This window comes from Anopheles ziemanni, chromosome 3, assembly GCF_943734765.1.
Source record: "Anopheles ziemanni chromosome 3, idAnoZiCoDA_A2_x.2, whole genome shotgun sequence".
Lineage (NCBI taxonomy): Eukaryota > Metazoa > Arthropoda > Insecta > Diptera > Culicidae > Anopheles > Anopheles ziemanni.
Window position 1 is genome coordinate 81,539,319 of NC_080706.1, and position 17,782 is coordinate 81,557,100.

Here is a 17,782-nt window from a genome sequence, read left to right on the forward strand (position 1 = left end):
TCGATATCGTTTCAGCACAGTGAACTAAGATTTTGAAGAAATTGAGACGCGGTTCATTGGAGATGGTTTTTGTACGCTCTAGCAACCATTTATATTGTCGTTCTAATCACTCAGATGATGGCTGCCTTTGCCGCTTCGCTTTTTTTGCCTACTTTGGCGTTTTGTGTTTTTTTTCTCGCGAAGAACTGTCAAGCTGGCAAACAAAACAAAAAGGTTTGCATCTGTCAACGATTAGGCTGCGTACGTATATTTAGGCTACGTACGTTTGATGCAATGGAGAAGAAAATGGGAAAGTATTTCGGTAATAAAACTGAAACGAAAGCCAATATTTTCAATGAAAAGTGGTAAAACAAGCTTAAAAAAGAAAAAAAAATAAATTGTTCATCAATTCGGTTCAACTATTTCAATTGACTTTGTGAAAAACCATGCAGGGTGACATTATTTAATGTTTTTGATTTATTAAATTCCATATCTTGACGAAGCACGTGCTTGCGACTTGCGGTACGCATGAATCGAATGTGTTTGTTTGGTTTTGGAACTGTCATACGAAGGGATCCCCCGCGCCCTTTCCCTTCTTCCAAGTCGATCCAAGTCAAACCAACGAAAACGACGAAGAAAACCGCGAACTACACCGCGTAAACAAGCAAACTTCGTTCATAATCTATGAAAACAGTTCTTCCCAACGCCGTCGGGTGGGGGGAAAAGAGCGATCCGACGAGATGTGCGGTAGGCAGTAGACAGGTGACGTAAAACACCATACTTTCCGACGACGAGCACCGTGTCCTCTTTTCGCGCTGCAATAGCGCCTCTATCACGGTTACGCACCGAGTCGATCGTCGTGAACTTGATGAAGAGTCACATCGCCTTCTTCACGGATAGAAGAACCTGTACGCGAAAGTGTGAATAGTGAAGTGAAAATAAAGGACATTACGAACGTCTTGGGAGACGGAGACGTTCGCTAATTGTTTCGAAGTGTTCAGCGCCCTTCCGACCAAAGGTTGATGCAAAGAGAAAGTGCTGCTTATATCTGATGTGTTTGTTTTTATTTTGTAAAAGTGTGTCTAAATTGTTGGTTTAGTGGGTTGTTTATTGTGAATTTTGTTACTGAAAGAACCATCGATGATGGTTTACTTTATGTTCTACAATTTACGAGACAATTCGACTAAAAGGTTTGTGTGAGGAAATTGTTGGACAACTTTATCATCGTTACGGGAAAACAGCGATTAAACAGTATGAGCGTCTCAAAGTATCTTCCGCTACATGTTTCGACCTCACAGAAGGTTTGTTGATTGGATTCTTCTCGTTGTTCGGTCTCGTTGGATTATAATTGACGGTTTATATTTGTTCTTTACAGATTATTATACTTTCCGTATCGGCCGGAGTGGCCCTACTCGGAGCCTTGGCCGCGTACCTTGGCCGGCGGAGAACTCCACTGCCACAGCAGCGTAGAATACGCAAGCCGTGTAACCGGAGGACCCGAAACAGTGTACGCAGTCCCAATGATATCCTATCGGTAGCCGGTTCCAAAGTGTCCGCCCGGTCGTACAGTCCCAGCGGGTCGGTTCATGCCATTTCCGACCGTATGTCACTGGCATCCGGGTCGCTGGTGGCTGCGGGGTCCGCTGCACCAGGTACAGTAGCGCTGCTGGGCAACACAACGCCACTGACCCCACAGCAGCTGGGCGTGATGGGAATGGAGGCGCTCGAGAATGTCGTTAGCTACTGGGAAGATGCCCTTGCTGGTCGGAACGATATGGACATTCCGGGACGGATAAATGCCGATCAGGAAGAGTTTTGTCGTGAGCTTCAAAATCTGCTCGATGCCGCCTACAACCTGCAGGAGCAGGGTGAACTGCTCTTCCTCGACGAACGATCCGTCCTGTACCGGGATGACGAGAAGCGGGCCATCACCAACGGCGAGCAGATGGGACTAACGAACGGGCACCGGTCGGGGTCGGATCCGAACTTTGATTCGGCGGAAAGTTTTGCCTCCGCCCTGGACCAGGTGGCCGATTTGCGTGAGTTTGAAGACTACGCCGAATCGTTCGGCGATAGCGAACGGTATCCGCTTTATTCGAGCGCCCTCGAGGTTATGGACGAACAGCAGATTCCGTACCGAACGCTGCGGACCGACATGGTTGGATGTGCTTCCGATACGGAGTATTTGGCGAAGTTGCACTGTATCCGGTTAGCGTTTCAGTTGCTCTTCAAGGTAAGCAATGTTGCTTTTCAAACGCGTCAATGGTTAATTTACATCTATTTTCCCCCTCCAACACAAGGATCCCAAAAATAGCCGCTGGGTGGCAGATACGGGTCGTCAGATTCTCACCGATCTTCTCTGCCTGGGTGATAAGGATCCGAAGGATTTTCTCGTGGCGTACGAGTCAATGCTCGAGTTCCTACAGAACCAAGGCAACTGGATCGACATCGAGCAGGAGCTCGAATCGCGCAACGTAAAAGCAATGACGTTCTACGACGTCGTGCTCGACTTCATCATCCTCGATGCGTTCCGCGACCTGGACGCACCGCCCAACAGTGTCCTGGCGGTCATCAACAATCGTTTCCTGTCGAATAGCTTCAAAGAATCCGCCCTCTCGACGGCCGTCTGGTCTGTGCTGAAGGCGAAAAAACGTATGCTCAAGTTTCCGAACGGCTTCATGTCGCATTTTTACTGCATCACCGAACAACTGTCCCCGCTGATGGCGTGGGGTTTCTACGGGCCGGACGAAAACCTGAAGGAGGTGTGCAAGTACTTCAAGGAGGAAACCATGAGCTTCCTGTGTGATATCTACAACTTCCAGAAGTGTCGCTACACCACGGTCGAGGAGCTCGCGGAAGATATCCTGGAGAATATGCGGAAGCGTGTGAACAACATTGGCGTCAAGTTCAATCAGTAGTTATTGCACGATGGTGTAGGGAAGGGAGGAGATTGCACACGAAACCCGTAGCCGTAGGATGGTTGTTTGTTGGAATATGTTTTAAAGTTATTATATTACTTTCATTTTCGAATCATTTGGACCCACCATCGTGTGTCGTGCAATCTACCGTTGTGGTGTGGGTAATAGTTTTTGGGAAGGAAAGGACCAAGCTTGTAACATACACAACAGGACGTGGCACTAGTTCCTCTCCGCTAGCTTTAGTACAACCAGTATCATCTAAGCACCAAGTGTGAAGAGAGTTCCCGAGTTTGAATGTTTTGTTTAAATAAAGGGAACATAAACGAACAAACTGGCGCATCAGGAGGCTAAACATTCGTCTCTATAGTAACATAGCTTTAATAAAGTGAAGGAATCCAATCTTATCCGTCGTCCTTTTTTGTAAGCATTTATATTTTACCAATTATTATTAGAGAATGTTTAAATAAGTAAGCGATTTCTGGATCGCTCTATAGAAAGCAATGTTAGTGCTCACTGTTAAGACATAATTACGTTCGTTTCGAAAAGAACGCCCTAATGCTATATGCTTCATCTACTTGATAGACTGTTGAATTTTTGTCATTCGTTCCTCCAACTTCTTCACTTCCTTGTTAACATTTTCCAGATTCTGTGCGAACGCTTCCTGCACGCCGGTAAGCAGCGCTTTGTTGGCCGCCACACCGTTGAGGATGGACGCTTGCGTTGTTTCCAGTTCGGCAAACAGTTTGCTAAAGTTCGTTGCTGCGTAAAAAAGGAAAAAAGGTCCCGTCAAACTTGACTGACTTACGACTAAAAAGGACCGTTAAATTACCATATTTGTGCAGGGATTCCAGTGTTTGCATACGGTGCAGCATGTCCGGCAGTATCTGCACGATCGGTTCCGAGCTTTTGGCTATTTCGTACAGCTCCAAAATCTAGAAAACAACGGCCATTTGATTGTGGGTGAATTTTCAAAATCTGGAAATGTTTGCAAGATAGGTTACCTTCTGTTCCCGATTGGGATCCTGCCCGGTAGCGTTGGATTTCTCCTGAATACTGTTCATTTGCTGCAGCAAATTGTTCAGGCGCGTTTCGATCGTGTCCAGCTGAGTCGGTTGCAGAAGGGCCGCTTTGGCCGAAATGTTTTGCACCGCCTCGATGAGATTTCCCGTTCCGGTGGTTCCAGCCAGCCGACTAATTCGTTCCGGCTTCGCACCGACAGCAGTTTCTAGCTGATGCAGACGATATTCCAGCTGCGCCACTCGGGAACTCTGCATCAACTCATTCGCCACGAGCTTCGGGTCGCTGCTGGAAATGGCTCCCGTTTTCTTGTACTCTTCGATTTGGGCGATCAGCTTCTTCGCCTCCACCTCGCCACTCCCGGCAACCGCCTCGGATCCGATCACCTGCTCGAGCTTCAAACTATCCAAAACGTTTTTCGCCGTGGCGACGACCCCAAACACCATCTCGTTGGAGGCTTTCTCCTCCGCCGTACGGCTGGTGTCGCCTCGGGCCGCTTCAATCTGCTCCATCAGCTCATTGATCTCGCACTTCAACCGGTGGCAACGCTGAAGCGGATTCTCCGCCTCGCCTTCACCGGCCAGATCGTACTCAACACTGCGCGCATCGTACCCGAGACGGTTCTTTCGGCCGATACCGTCGGAAAAGTCCACATCACCGGTGAGATACTTTCCCTTAAACTTACCGATCGAATCCTTCGTGGACAGGTGCAACCGTTCGATGGCGTCGTTCAGTGGCTCCTCTTCTTCGTAGTCCGACGTGTCGGCCGGATTTACATCCGCGGTTTCGTACACATCCGGTTGATCGTGAGCCTGGAGCAATTAGAAAGCGAAATAATAGAAAACATCTTCTTGGGCAATATCTTCGTCCACGATCCGATCGACTTACAATGTAGGGCAAATATTGAAACTTTGGATCGGCCATTACGTTTGATTTGGAATGCAGAAGAAAGTGTTCGGATGAGTAGAAAACTAGACAACTTTGCCACAAATGACGAAAAATGACATCACAGAATATTGTAAAAAAAGAAAAACTGCTCCCAAAACAAACGAAGCTGTCAAAACAATCTTAGAGCTGTCATTAGAACTTATGGTACAAACCAATAGAGGACGCTAGCATAGCGAAAAGGAACATAGATTTGAATAAACGAGTTTTGGAACATTTATCAAATCACGTGGCATAAGCAAAAAACCCCAGTGTAGAAATATTATCGGATACTGCAACATAAAACTATTGATTACTGAAATATTTATTTATTGACCCAAGTATGTTACATTCACAGGCAACGTAAGGTGCAAGATGTTCCCTTTTGCTAGTTGTCTTTTCTTTTAACTTCCATCAAATCCAAAGCGTAGACACGACGCCAAAATGTTGCAACTTTTGAATCCATGATCAAACAAATCGGCCGCACTTTCCATTCATCCAAAATCTCTAAAGCTTTTCTTATTATTGTGTGTATTGTGGATAACACCCCTTTTTTCTAAACAGCAAAATGTTTGTATAACGGCAAAACAATCGGTAAACGTGTTTTCCAAAACCTAATTTGGCGATAGAGTAGCTGGGTTTAACGGCAATTGAGGGATGAAAAAACATAATAGACAACCCAATCAACAAATCACTATCATCATATTTTCATAAGCAGTTGCATTTATCCTACGTTTCACCATAACACACTCTGCGTGGCAATAGTTCCACTGAGTTGGGAATATTTTACGACAACGACATAAAAGGAGGATAGATTTTAAATAGCACTACAGATCTAAAAATCAACCACCGTGGGCTCCTGTCCTTCATGGCGCTCGTGTAGCTTCTTTCGTTAGTCAAACGGGTTATCTTGAGTGAGAGGAATTTTCAGCAATTTTCCAATCGCAAGTGCAACACCCAAACGCTGTGATTTGTCTTATGTAGTTCCTCCGCCTGGCTAACGAAATGCGTCTTTTATGCATCCGTTTAATGTCGCCTGAGATGAACTATAGATATCCTTCATTGTCATGTAACTATCATCAGATTAGAACATTTAAAATCCATGTAACGCGACCACAGATGAATCTTGGCGCTTCCATTTTTGAATGAGCCTGGACAGAAACAAGTTAATGCTGGACGCTCCGAAAGAGAAGGAATAATGCTATTTGTTTTATACATCTCTCCATATTACGTTTATCCGCCGATCGGTAGTATTCACAGAGCAACAAACCAAACGCTCACTTCATCCTACGGTACTATACGGGAAACTTGCAAAAACTTTTGTTTTATTATTAATAATTCTTGCAAAACGCCACTGCCGTTAGGAAGAGTGTTTGCACAATTTTAGCTAACTGTATGTGTGTGTTTGTGTATGTGGCATTAATAAGTTTGTCTTGATCCTGCTTCCGACGCCGATTACCGTGGAGTTCAGTAAATGTTTAGAGTAGTTTGTTGAAATTCCAATATTTCCTATCATCCACTTCCATCTCTCCGCTCTTTCTCCTAACTTCAAATGTTTGTGCACACAAAAGCACTGATATTTGTGAGTAAGGTCTATTAATGTTTGGTTTGGTTGTTTGGCCACCGTCATTTGGGATTTTCTTTTGCTTTTGAAAGCATATACTGCACACATCACAATCACTTTTCACAACTAAACCGATAACCTAAATCAAAAACAAAGAACAAAGAAAAGGAAACCAAGAAACACAAACGAAATATTAATAAAAACGATTATATTTGATCTTTGTTTTAACTTAGGTATTATAAAATGACAGTTTTCGCTCCTGCATCATTCAACAGGATTCCCCCTCTCCGGGTCCTCTACCTGTCTGCCTAGTCCCTTCCTCGCCCGATGGTTACTGCTTTGCCAACACTCGCGATGAGTCAGAGATTATCGTAATTGTAAGCATATATTTTACAGAAAAAAAAACGAATCCACTAACAATAAAGTTACCTGCACGTGTTATCTTCAGTGCAACCGTTATCCGGATATGTCTCGCGCGTCTCGATGTTTGCACGCAGAGGGAAATTAGCTTTATTCTTTTGGAAAGGATGTGGTCATCTATCGAAATAATAATTATAATAATTATTAATAATTTTACTTGAATGTGTATGCATATTTCTATCATGTTGTTAACCGACTAACGGTACGACTGATGCTCGTTATTTCAATCAGTGGTAATTATTAGAGAGAAAAGAAAGAAAGTAGCATTAACAAACAATAAGGTAGAAGTAATAATTAGTCTTTAATTCAATAACATGGGTGTTGTTATCTCTTTTTCGCCTCGCGCGCTGTTAACAATAATGGTTGATTAATAATTTATAGCTTGTTTAATGCATACACGTTGTAACTTAAATCGTCACCATCGGTTTGTGTCGTTTTTTTAGCTTTTGCTGCAGCAAATAATTATGTACGGTTAACTACTTTATCTATCAGTTTGATCAGTTTCGTCCATCATTCTTTTTCTCCTAATGTATAATTTAGAAACTAGAAGGAAGGAAGAAAAACATGGGGGAAAGTTAAAGACAAACAGAGGAACAGAAGGTTCGATCAGGTTAGCTTTGGATGGAAATTTAAAAAATAAAACATCTGAAAGATACCGTTGCCAACTTATTTGCATCTTTTTACTTTTTTCGTTTCATTTGAGACTCGTTCCACCAAAATCACTTCCGAGAAGAGGGGATATTCATTTCAGGAATGTCCTTATGAAAAAAAAATCAAACTTTACGCAGTGAATGTATTAAGAAATACGAAGACCGCAAAAGTAATTTTGTCTAAAAAAAGTTAACTTCTCGCATTGGGCTATATTCTGGTCGGTTAAACAAACTGACTCGTAACTCATTGGCTCACCGCTATCGGGGTTTGCTTTTCCCTCTTAGCACAGAGGGTTTGCTGTCTTTTCCGTGTTTTTATTTTCAATATGAGGAGTTTTTATTCTAGGTCGCGTGTTTGCGCCCATCGCATACGACCTCTTTAAGGCAGTTTAGTAACAAAATGAGACAAGAAGATATAAACAAATAATGCAAATGAAAAACAAAAATTAACGTAATCACTACGATCTTTCCGTAGGGAAAATACTCGTTGAAAGAATACAAATAACGACTGCTCAATAAAAGAAAGGAAAGCCATGTGTGCAATATATCCTCTTGTGTCAGCTCTTGGGAAGCATCTGCTTTTTGCTCCACGTGAGCTCGTTCTCTCGGGGCGTTGGCTTCACGCCGGTTCCGGAAAATCTGCACGTTTACGATCGATCGTACTTAGATGAAGGTCGCTGTCCGACGAAAGGTGGGAGTAGCGGACGTAGTGGACGCCGTTGTGTCGGTGGAGCGGATGGAATGGGAACGCCGGACGTCGCGCGACGTTCCTCAAATCACCAGCGCCATGTCCTTTTTGCTCGGCAGATTAGCCTTCTTGCCCTGCCACAGCGAGTTGTGTATCGTGAACGCATCGATCGTAACGGTGAGGTGTTTGGTGTGCACTTGGGTGAAGCATTTGCCGCCCGAGTTGTATCTGAAAGGAGAGGTGTTGTTCCATTAGAACAAGTTCGGTCGATTTCCGGTAAGCCACGAAAAGTTTACTTACTTGAAGAATTTGTCGAACATAACATCGTCGACCTGGCTCGGTCCGGTACCGTACAGCTTGATGATCTGCTCGTTTTCCGGCCAGTAGCCGTAGAGTGCACGGAACTGACAACCGGCGTCGCGGAACAGTACGAGGAAATGCTTTGCCTCCGAGCGGGCAATCTTCTCCAGGACCTTCTGTTTGGCGTCACGGTTGACCGCACCCGGGAAGACACAGTACTCGACGGCATTCAGGATGATGCCGCGGTTGGATTTCGTTGCTGGTTGCTTGTACAGTCTCGGGCCTGTTGAAGGATGGAGAAAATGAAGCGGACATAAGTAATCACTCCCGCCAGCCGTTACAGACGCACGAAACGTGACGCTCGCGTTTACGCGTTCCAAGGAACGTAAAGAAAGAAAAAAGGATGTGGGAAGGCCTTGCCCACACTACAGACCATTGTAGTCCATCATGGAGCTCGCGTTGGACGAGATATCGCTGGAACCGTCGTCGAAGCCGCGCCGTTTCGTTATCAACCCAGGTGGCAGCGATCCAGGGCCGGACGGCGAAGGCAGATGGCGGCTCGACGGGCCCATTCCCGGCGATGGGGCCCGCCTCGGTGGTGTCGCACGTCCCAGCCCAGAGTCGGAATCTATCAGGAGCGCGCGCGTTCGTATTGGCAGTTGCAGTTAGTAGTAGTTGTTGGTGCCGGGGGGCGCGGACGGACACAATAACGTGTGCAGGCGTAGGGGAGAGGGCGCGCATCGGTTTAGCGTTTACAGAAGGTTCACGTTCAATAGCGCAACAGGCACACAGGATCAGCGGCATGGCATGAGCACGCATGACATGAGTCGCACGCAAGTGATGAGAAGTAGATGTTTTTTTTTTGTTTTATTCGGGGATTGGAATTTGTTTTTGACGAAGTGCCATGAAGATGTTGTGGACGAAAAAAAAACAATAAAGATATTCAATCAGTTCAATTAGTTCAAGCAATAGTGTGTGAAGAGCAGAAAAGAAGTGACGAAAAGATGGTGCAGCATTTTATTGTTAAGAAAAGGCGGAATGGGGGGAGTAGGTTAGGGTTAGTATGTTTTCTCTTTCGCTTTTTGTTTATTAATGGGCACAACAGCATTGTTATTGTAATATCAAGAAGCGCGTTGCATTTTTAAAGATATATGCAAGCAGATTTTCGTCTGTTATTAAATTCTTGAATCCAATCATGTTAACCAAACAACACAAAGTGTAACCAAATAATTTCTAAAAATTTAACAAAACGCAAGCACAAACAAAATCGACAATTACATGAGAGTATGAAATTAAACAAAAAAACTTAAAAAAAGACAATGAAATGAACGGTAATGAAGAGACGTGAAGTGAAGTGAAACACGGTGATGAATAACCCAAATTCACGCGCGCAGACGTATATCCTATGATTGAATCGTTTTGGAATAGTTCAAATAAATGAACAATCGTCTCAAAACCGAAGCACAGAAGATACAACACTTTGTTTGAGGAAAAGTTGGTTACCTAAATTTAAAGGGGCAGCACGATCTGTTATCTCTTGGGTTGTGTTTAACTATACTCTCGAGGTCAACTCTAGCAAGTGTTCTGCCTACGTTAAGGTGTGGTTTTTTGTGCTAAGTATGCTTCTCTACTTGACTAAATTACGCTAATGGGTTAGTTCTTACGGATTAGTGGTAGTATTTAAGTTTACAGTATCGAAACCATCGCTAATCAAACTTCTACCGCGGAATGTAATGCTTATTGGGTAAAGCGATTTTTAAAGAGTACGATAAAAATTTATTGCATTTTGCTTGTATCCAAGATTAACTCTCATTCAGTCGCTCGACGCAGGATTCCACATCCCGGATCGATTACCTCTGGCAAACGTGTGTTTCAATTCGTGCAACTTTCTCGCCCCCGCATCGATTCCGTGCGTTGGTTCACCTTTGTGCTTCACGGAACCACCGAACGGATGTCTCACCATCGCCTTCGTCGGTGTGCTGCTTTCGATCGAGAGACGCTGGAAAACATTTACCAGACATTCCTGTAGCCCTCGACGAGCACTCTTGTCCCTGGTTTCCGAACGATTCACCAGATGCTGCTGATTCGGCATATTTTTTCGGTGTTCCTTCGTTTCGCTTATTCCGGTCCGTCGTATCAGCTCGATTAGTTTATCGGTTTTACTGAGTACTTGCGGTGTGTTGGAGAAATTGTCACCACTATGGGCAGGAACACTGCGCCGCCGTATGCTCTGATGCACCGCCAGGCACCGATCGCAGTACCAATGGTTGAGGTTTTCCTTCTCTTCCGGTAGCGGAGGTAAACCTTCGATACATACCGTGCGCCGGTGGCGAAGGCGGACGTTCTCGGCGGATTTACGATCGTTCGATCCATCGTGAAGGTGTGAAAATTCGGATACTCTGAGCGACGTAATTTCGCTTATCGTTGCACAGGAGACACACAGCAGCATTTTCGCGGTTCTTGATAATTAACTGCACCCAACACGCTCAAAAGGGATAAATTTCTTGCGTAACAAGAATTTCTGAAGTTCGCACACCGAAAGACTGCGGACTGCCGATCACGCGTCAAGCAAATGCAGCACAGAATGAAGGAAAACTTCTCTGTCTGCTAAAAATATGAGCAACAATCACGCGCGCCGCACTGGACGAACGGACTAACTGGGATGACGTCGGATCGAGTGCTCATGCTGCGACCATAGTTTGTTTATCCCATCGCGTTCATCCCTTAGCGTAGGGGGCATGGCAAGTGGCGAACCTCGATTGAGACTAATTACGATTCATTTGAGAACACTTCACACAACTGGCAGTGTGAAGCAAGTGTATGAAGTGTCCCCCCGCTTTCGTATGCAGCAGCAAAACGGGAGAAATTGTATGTGAGTGTGTTTGCGGGAGAACGAATAACACGTTGGAAAGATGAGTTGAGGGTCACTGGTTTACCAAACAAGACCAAACGAATATGAAACATTGAAGGGTACAAGGACGACGCAATTGCAGCGAAAAGGATCAATTTATGCACGGTTTGATGCTTTATGACAAACTCACTGATAATCTAGACTAGTGTGCGGGACACAAGGAAGACGTAAAAATAAAGCGCAAATATGATTTAAAAGTTAAAAAAAATATATAAAACATATTATCCGATAAACTAAACTAAATTTAAATTTCACTGATTAACTTAACCCCGAAAACAAAAAACAATGTTTAATGTTAAAAAGAACCATTATTATTCATTACCTTTAACTTCCTATGAGAAAGGTTTAGTGTTATGAACGGTATAAAAGATAATAGGAGCTAAAGTTGTGCAAGTGGCCACTGGCCGAAAGAAAGAAAACCCTTCACAGAACTTCTTTTAGTTATTTTAATTTCTTTTAGTTATGTGCTTATAGGAAAGTAGCGGTGGAAAATCCCGTCACGTAGCGCGCAACAAACAGCATAATAACCGTAACCGTATCTGACACCATCTGAAGGCAGTTTTTTGGGGGGAGCAATAGTCCATTGATTGTTATGTTTCTATTCACTCCAACCAAGGGGGGTGTAAGGGAGGAAACGAAAGAGGAAAGAGTGTGGTGTGGTTGTTTGGCGAGGGAATTCTTACCGCATAGATTCATCAGGGAGTTCGATTTACGTCCCCGGAAATTGGCACCTTTCGCTAGCGAGATACGGGACAGTGTGCGACCTCGTTCGATCGTGGCCGGTTCTGGAAGAAGCACATGAGGACATGAGGATTGGCTGGTATGGTCAGTATGGACGGCTTCTTGAGATGGTAACGCGTAGAACTAGTTCAAGTTGAACTCTTACTATTCGTGTGGATGTTGTGTGTTTGAGGACATTATGACGACGACAATTTATAAATACAACTAATCTGGGCGGAAAAACAGGAAAAATATGCTTTCCTTGGAGCGAACTTGCAGATTATGAATGTTGTTTTCTCAAAACTACAACGACGTTTGTACGAAAATATAAAAAGCACCAATATACGGAGAACAGAATACATTCTTAATCTATTAGGAGCATGTTGTATGCTATTGCAGTATTGTGCAAGTAAATGTAAATATTACGTGTAAGCATAATCGTTCATATAACACTCCCTATTTGTATCATTCCATTTGATTCGCACTTATTACTATATAAACTTAAAAATTACGGTAAACTGTTGTGCTTAAGTAGCGTTAACGTAATAAAAATAGCAGATAAAAAAGATATATAAAGTACCCACTTTCCCCCTTGAACTGTAAAATACTCCATTGTGAGAGGGGGTGAATTTGGGTTGATAATTTTAGTTGACTATATATAGATGAAAAATCAAAGCGTAATGGCGTTAATGTGGGCATGCAATAAAATAATGTTAATTTTGTCATTTCCGATATTCTATCTAGAATTAATTAATCTGCAATAATAAAAAAGGTGTTAGACAAGGTTAGCTGCATTAACGAACGGATTAGTTATAGGAATATTAAAGATAAGTGTTTGCCACTACACTATTTGGAAGCAACTTTTGTTCAAACTACTACAATGCGGCTTCTTCGCTGGCACAGGATACTACACCAGGACAGAAGACACACACACAACAATCAGACACAGACAAAAACAGAGAGCCATCACCAACCTCTTCCAGTTTTGTATGATCCTCGGCGACCAATCGGCGTAGAGCTACTGCTAGGATACTCGTCCGGTGATTCTACAGATTGCATTATGGGCGTATATTCCAAGCGGTAGGTACATTTACGTGTAAGTACGTTATGTGCACGAAGAAGTAATCGGACCACGGTTACATTGTACAACACCGGTAGAATATGCAGCGCGACATCGACGAAGGTTGTTAATTTTAGTCGTTGTTTAAATACATTTTTGGTTTTCGGTGCATTAAGCAGAAGTGATTGGAGATAGATAAAAAGAAAATAAAAGAAAAGTATAAACATCCAGTGGTTAGAGTGGTTGTATACCAAAACCTAGAAAGGAGGATTTTAATACATGACTTCAACGAAAAGTATGATAATTATACTTTCAACAACACAACAAGCAAAGCGTACCTACTCGCACGTGGTGAACCTTTTTGAGTTGGGGTTTTTGTTAAGGTAAAACCTATTCAATGCATCACAGCATCAATGTGATTAACAATTTATAAACAAGTCCTAGGAGAACTTTAAGACTTTAACAGATTTAATTTAGAGTTAGCAATAGTTATATTGAATATTAAAAATAGATCCATTGAACGATTTTTATAATTTATAACATAAATAAATCGTAGAGCACCACCACCAAAATGTGAGCTCAAAAACATTTCCCTTATAATCGATTTCGTACGTACGATACAATTTGAACAAAATGTTTAAACACCAACAGACACACTTAATTACTGTAAAGAGACGAATGTTGATTCAGCAGCTAAAGAAGATAATTGTACACACAATTCATGACCTCTAAACAAATATTTTGCATAACACGAGCAATGCACTTCAACACAGGATTCCATATAGAGAATGAAAGAATTCATTTTCCACAGAAAACTATTAAACTAATGAGAAGATATTAATATAATGAAACAACAAAACAAAATAAAACAAAATATTACCTCTGATTGCAAGTGAATCCTGTGATCCCCGGTAGTAATCCCGGCGTATCGTGTTCGACGCACTATGCATACCGAGACCTAGTTCGGATGCCAGTCAGGTGCATCCATTCGGCGAGGGCGTCGGGGGATGATCGAATGAGGGGCACGGGATTCACATAACACACATACACACAGACATATACGCATCATTCACATTCAAGGGCGCAAACGAGTCAGTGATTCAGCATCAAAATTAGGAAACGAAAACGACACAGAAAGAAAAAAACAAAATACAAAAAAGCAAAATAATATATTGATTAAATCATATTAAAACAAACCAACGGACAAAGACGGCAATGCGCGATTAGCATAGGCCAACGGGTCATTCCCGGACCAATGAGGGTGGTCTGTATCATCATCATCCTTGACGAAACTATCAAAGACCGAACAAAAACTCACGCGCCACTTACCGGTTAGGTTTGAGTTGGAACCCTTCTTTCCCCGACTGCTGAGGCTGGACGCTTCGCTAAGATCAACCGAGCCGGACTCGACGTGGATGGTTTTCGGTCGCGGCCGGCTTAGCTTTTGCGTTCGCAGCTTTGCCACCGGCGTCGGCGTCGAGTGTTGCGTTTGATGGAGCTGCTGCTGATACTGCTGGTGTTTCAGCTGTAGTTCTCGATCGATTGTCTTTCCCTGCAAAATGCGTAATGTGCGCGTTACAAAGAGCAGGGGTTCGGCAGGTTTCGGATCAAGAGATCCATCCAGAATGTTTACTTCTCTCTCCGCTTCTTCGATGGCTTTCTTGAGCTTGTGCGCCTCGAGGATCGCTTGGCGGCGGGCAAACTGTTCCTCTTTCTTCCGGGCTCGCTCGTCCTCCTTTTCTCGCTCCTTTTCACGCCGCTGCATCGCTTCGATCTCCTTTCGGGCCTTGGCCTCTTCGGCCTGCTGTCGTCGCTGCAGAGACAGCAGCATGATTTTCTCCTTCTTTCGTTCCATCTCATCGACAGAGGTCTGAAATATAAAGAAAAATGAACGGCATAGAACAAAACGCATCATCGCATAGCATTTATCAAGTTGCTCTTACCTGATCGGTCGAAACGTCGATGACAATCTTTGCCTTCCGCTCCGTTTCACTTCCGTAGCCATCGCTGCTGTTGTTGTGACTGCTGTAGTGGCCATGGTGGTGGTTGTTGTGGTGGTTATTGTTGTTGTGGCTCAGCCCGTTATCATCGCCCATCGCCATCTGTGGCTGGTGGTGCATGGTCATGGTACCGGCGACATTCACCTTGTGTACCACCGGCTCGAAAGGCGATGCCCCACTGTGGTCAGCAATGATGCTCTTCCGCGTGTGCGCCGCGTTGTGTTCCTCGTTGAAGCTGCTCGAGAAATTGCTCGCCGTCTTGACGCTGTACGTTCCGAAATTGTTGGCATTGGTTTCTACTTTCCGGCACGCGATACGAAGGGCAACATGGAGAGAGAGAGAGAGGGAGAGTGAGAAGAGCAATGAAACGGAAATAGTTAGTACATGAGGGGTTTGAAAAGAAAGTTAATGTTTATTGACTGGCCGTGTCGGCACACCCTTGCTTGCATGCACTTCCCCAAAAATCACGGGAAGTGGGGTTCAATTGGTAAACTCCCCCTTGTGCTTTCCCGTTCCGCATGAGGTCATTTCTAAAGGTTTCTTTTTAACGCACGCGTGTGTCTTCCGCGAACAGCGATGCGAAATATGCGAGTGCATGTGCGGTGTTGAAAGTGTAACAGTCGGCATCCGAGTGTCAAAACGAGGACAAAGAGTACACATACCTCTGGCCGACGGTTTGTCGCTGATGCTGTCCCGACGTTTCTCACTCTCGGTAGACTCACCGCCAGGCGGTTTGTCCTTCTTTGGGGAGCGTTTTGTTCGCAGTGGAGGCTTTGGTCGCTTCGGTTGCTCGTTGTCGAACGAAATGTAGAATCCTTTCTCGTTCACATCCTCCTGCGGGTCCTGAAAAACAAGGCGAAAATAAATTGTAACGTCATTCGTTTCATGAGTTCAAAAGAAATCAATGATTTGTTTCAACTAAATACATGAATTTCGATAACGGAAAAAGATTAATAATGTTTGTGTGATTTAGAAAATCTGTCTTTACTATAAAAAAGATCACATTTCATAAACTACACAAATGTCATCTACTCTTCGTTATTGTTCTCAAATCATCACCGTTTGAAATAGCTTCGTTGAATTTGAAGGTGTTTGACTCTTTCCATTCCTTACTTACATGGAAACTATTCGAGTTGAGACTGGGACGCGTCGGCGAAGGTATTCTATAAGTACGATTTCCACTAGTAATGTTCAGTTTGCTCAGATGTTTGTCCAGATCCTGCACGCCTCCTCCAACGCTATTCCGATGACCGGCGCCCGGTCCCTTGCTGCTTCCGTACAACGCTTCAAGCTGCTGCTGTTGCTGCCTTAGGCTAAAACTATCATTATTTCCACCACCACTCTTCGAGGTGTTAATCTCGACGTCTCCCGTATCCTCGTCGCCGATGAAGGAAATGCTTTGCGGTGCCATATCGTCGATCGGTGGGGACAGTGGCATACTACGATTGTCACGGTAATCTCCACCTCCCAGCATCGCACCGCCACCACTCGAGGGACTGTTGCCGTTGCTGATCATCATCTGCGAGATTTGATTGCGCACCTTGCTGTGCTGCGGACTGGCAGCCGACTGTCCGAGATTGTGATGGTGCGGGTGGTGCACCTCGAACAGATTCTGGAATGACTGCTGGCTACCACCGCTGCCGCCGCTTCCGACGCGTCCCCCGCCGTAACCACTATCGCCATCACCCCCTCCACCTCCGTTTTGATGCAGCGAGAATCCTCCACTTTGGGCCGGCGATTTGTTGTACCCGCCGACGATACCACCCGCTTTGGGACCGTGATTCCACGCGTTCACGTCAACCATACTGTTGACGCTTGCACCACCGGGAATAACCGGTGAACCGCCCGGGGCAACACCGGCCGCTGCAGCTGATTGTGCCCAAGTGCGGCGCTGAGCCGGTTGCGGTGGCGTAGCGTTGTTGTCATGGAGGAAAAACTGCCCACCGTGCTGTTGCTGCTGTGGCAGCGGGGACTCCTTCAGTTCCTGTGGATGGTACGGATCCCGGTAGTGGTTCGAGTCCTGGTGATAGAACTGTTGTTGCTGCTGCTGCTGCTGATGGTGTTCCATGTTCAAGTACGGATTGGACGAGTACTGGTGACTTTCCTTGCTCATTGTACGATACGGTCCACCGCCGTTCTGCTCGCTAATCAGCTGCGGTTGACTTTGCTCACGAGCCACCGGATACACTAGATGGTGGCTGTGATGTGGATGCTGCTGCTGTTGCTGCTGGTGATGGGCCGGAGGTCCATAGTTTGGCTGCTGCGGCATGTACTGGCCCTGCTCGTTGATGTACTGCATCGTTTGTTGCTGTTGCTGCGATAGGTACGGATCGCGACTGGGTGGCCGCATGCCGTAGTTAATAGGCGACGATTGCTGTTGCGGCAGATGTGGACTAGAACCGAACAGTTGGGTGTTCATCGGGCGGTACGTCGTGGCCGGGATGCTTTGCTGTGAACCGTACTGCTACGAAGCAAGAGAAAATTAAATCAATTAGTATATACGCGAACAATTGTTTAACTAAATACTACATTCTGATTCTATCAGCGCTATGAACATCTTAATTAAATTTGAGTGCATCTTTGAAGTCGAAACAACAAATTGTTATTTAATCAATCATGCAATCATGTAAA

The 17,782-nt window shown here is 44.6% G+C and overlaps 3 protein-coding genes across 3 annotated transcripts in view; 1 reads left to right on the forward strand and 2 right to left on the reverse strand.

Annotated features, from left to right (window-relative positions):
• Positions 1–753: 753 nt before the first annotated feature.
• Positions 754–3,299, forward strand: LOC131289087 (mitoguardin). Its single transcript, XM_058318287.1, has 3 exons — positions 754–1,280; positions 1,355–2,212; positions 2,280–3,299. Exons 1-3 carry the CDS (start codon positions 1,233–1,235, stop codon positions 2,895–2,897), a joined length of 1,524 nt encoding a protein of 507 aa, XP_058174270.1. The 5' UTR covers positions 754–1,232; the 3' UTR covers positions 2,898–3,299.
• A 9-nt stretch (positions 3,300–3,308) lies between these two features.
• Positions 3,309–4,926, reverse strand: LOC131289088 (dynactin subunit 2). The gene is made up of 4 exons (XM_058318288.1): positions 4,803–4,926; positions 3,899–4,726; positions 3,727–3,829; positions 3,309–3,656 (listed from the first exon to the last, which is right to left on the reverse strand). The coding sequence occupies exons 1-4, from the start codon at positions 4,836–4,838 to the stop codon at positions 3,469–3,471; spliced, it is 1,155 nt and encodes a 384-aa protein (XP_058174271.1). The 5' UTR covers positions 4,839–4,926; the 3' UTR covers positions 3,309–3,468.
• A 3,133-nt stretch (positions 4,927–8,059) lies between these two features.
• Positions 8,060–17,782, reverse strand: part of LOC131286231 (patronin) — a 49,660-nt gene continuing 39,937 nt past the window's right edge. Inside the window, exons 17-27 of the mRNA XM_058315159.1 lie at positions 16,269–17,615; positions 15,814–15,994; positions 15,095–15,450; positions 14,785–15,021; positions 14,481–14,703; positions 14,032–14,109; positions 13,066–13,137; positions 12,055–12,156; positions 8,894–9,088; positions 8,461–8,743; positions 8,060–8,388 (exon numbers count right to left, since the gene is read on the reverse strand). Coding sequence (XP_058171142.1) covers positions 8,244–8,388; positions 8,461–8,743; positions 8,894–9,088; positions 12,055–12,156; positions 13,066–13,137; positions 14,032–14,109; positions 14,481–14,703; positions 14,785–15,021; positions 15,095–15,450; positions 15,814–15,994; positions 16,269–17,615 — 3,219 coding nt within the window. The 3' untranslated portion in view covers positions 8,060–8,243. The remainder of the gene's footprint in view (positions 8,389–8,460; positions 8,744–8,893; positions 9,089–12,054; positions 12,157–13,065; positions 13,138–14,031; positions 14,110–14,480; positions 14,704–14,784; positions 15,022–15,094; positions 15,451–15,813; positions 15,995–16,268; positions 17,616–17,782) is intronic.

Bases quoted from the DNA above. Each gene is read 5' to 3' on its own strand.
- LOC131289087 (XM_058318287.1), top strand. From the start codon at position 1,233: ATGAGCGTCTCAAAGTATCTTCCGCTACATGTTTCGACCTCACAGAAG. The intron at 1,281-1,354 runs GTTTGTTGATTG...TGTTCTTTACAG, and splicing joins ATGTTTCGACCTCACAGAAG to ATTATTATACTTTCCGTATC. The intron at 2,213-2,279 runs GTAAGCAATGTT...CTCCAACACAAG, and splicing joins CGTTTCAGTTGCTCTTCAAG to GATCCCAAAAATAGCCGCTG.
- LOC131289088 (XM_058318288.1), bottom strand. From the start codon at position 4,838: ATGGCCGATCCAAAGTTTCAATATTTGCCCTACATT. The intron at 3,830-3,898 runs GTAACCTATCTT...GTTGTTTTCTAG, and splicing joins ATCCCAATCGGGAACAGAAG to ATTTTGGAGCTGTACGAAAT. The intron at 3,657-3,726 runs GTAATTTAACGG...TTTTTTACGCAG, and splicing joins GGAATCCCTGCACAAATATG to CAACGAACTTTAGCAAACTG.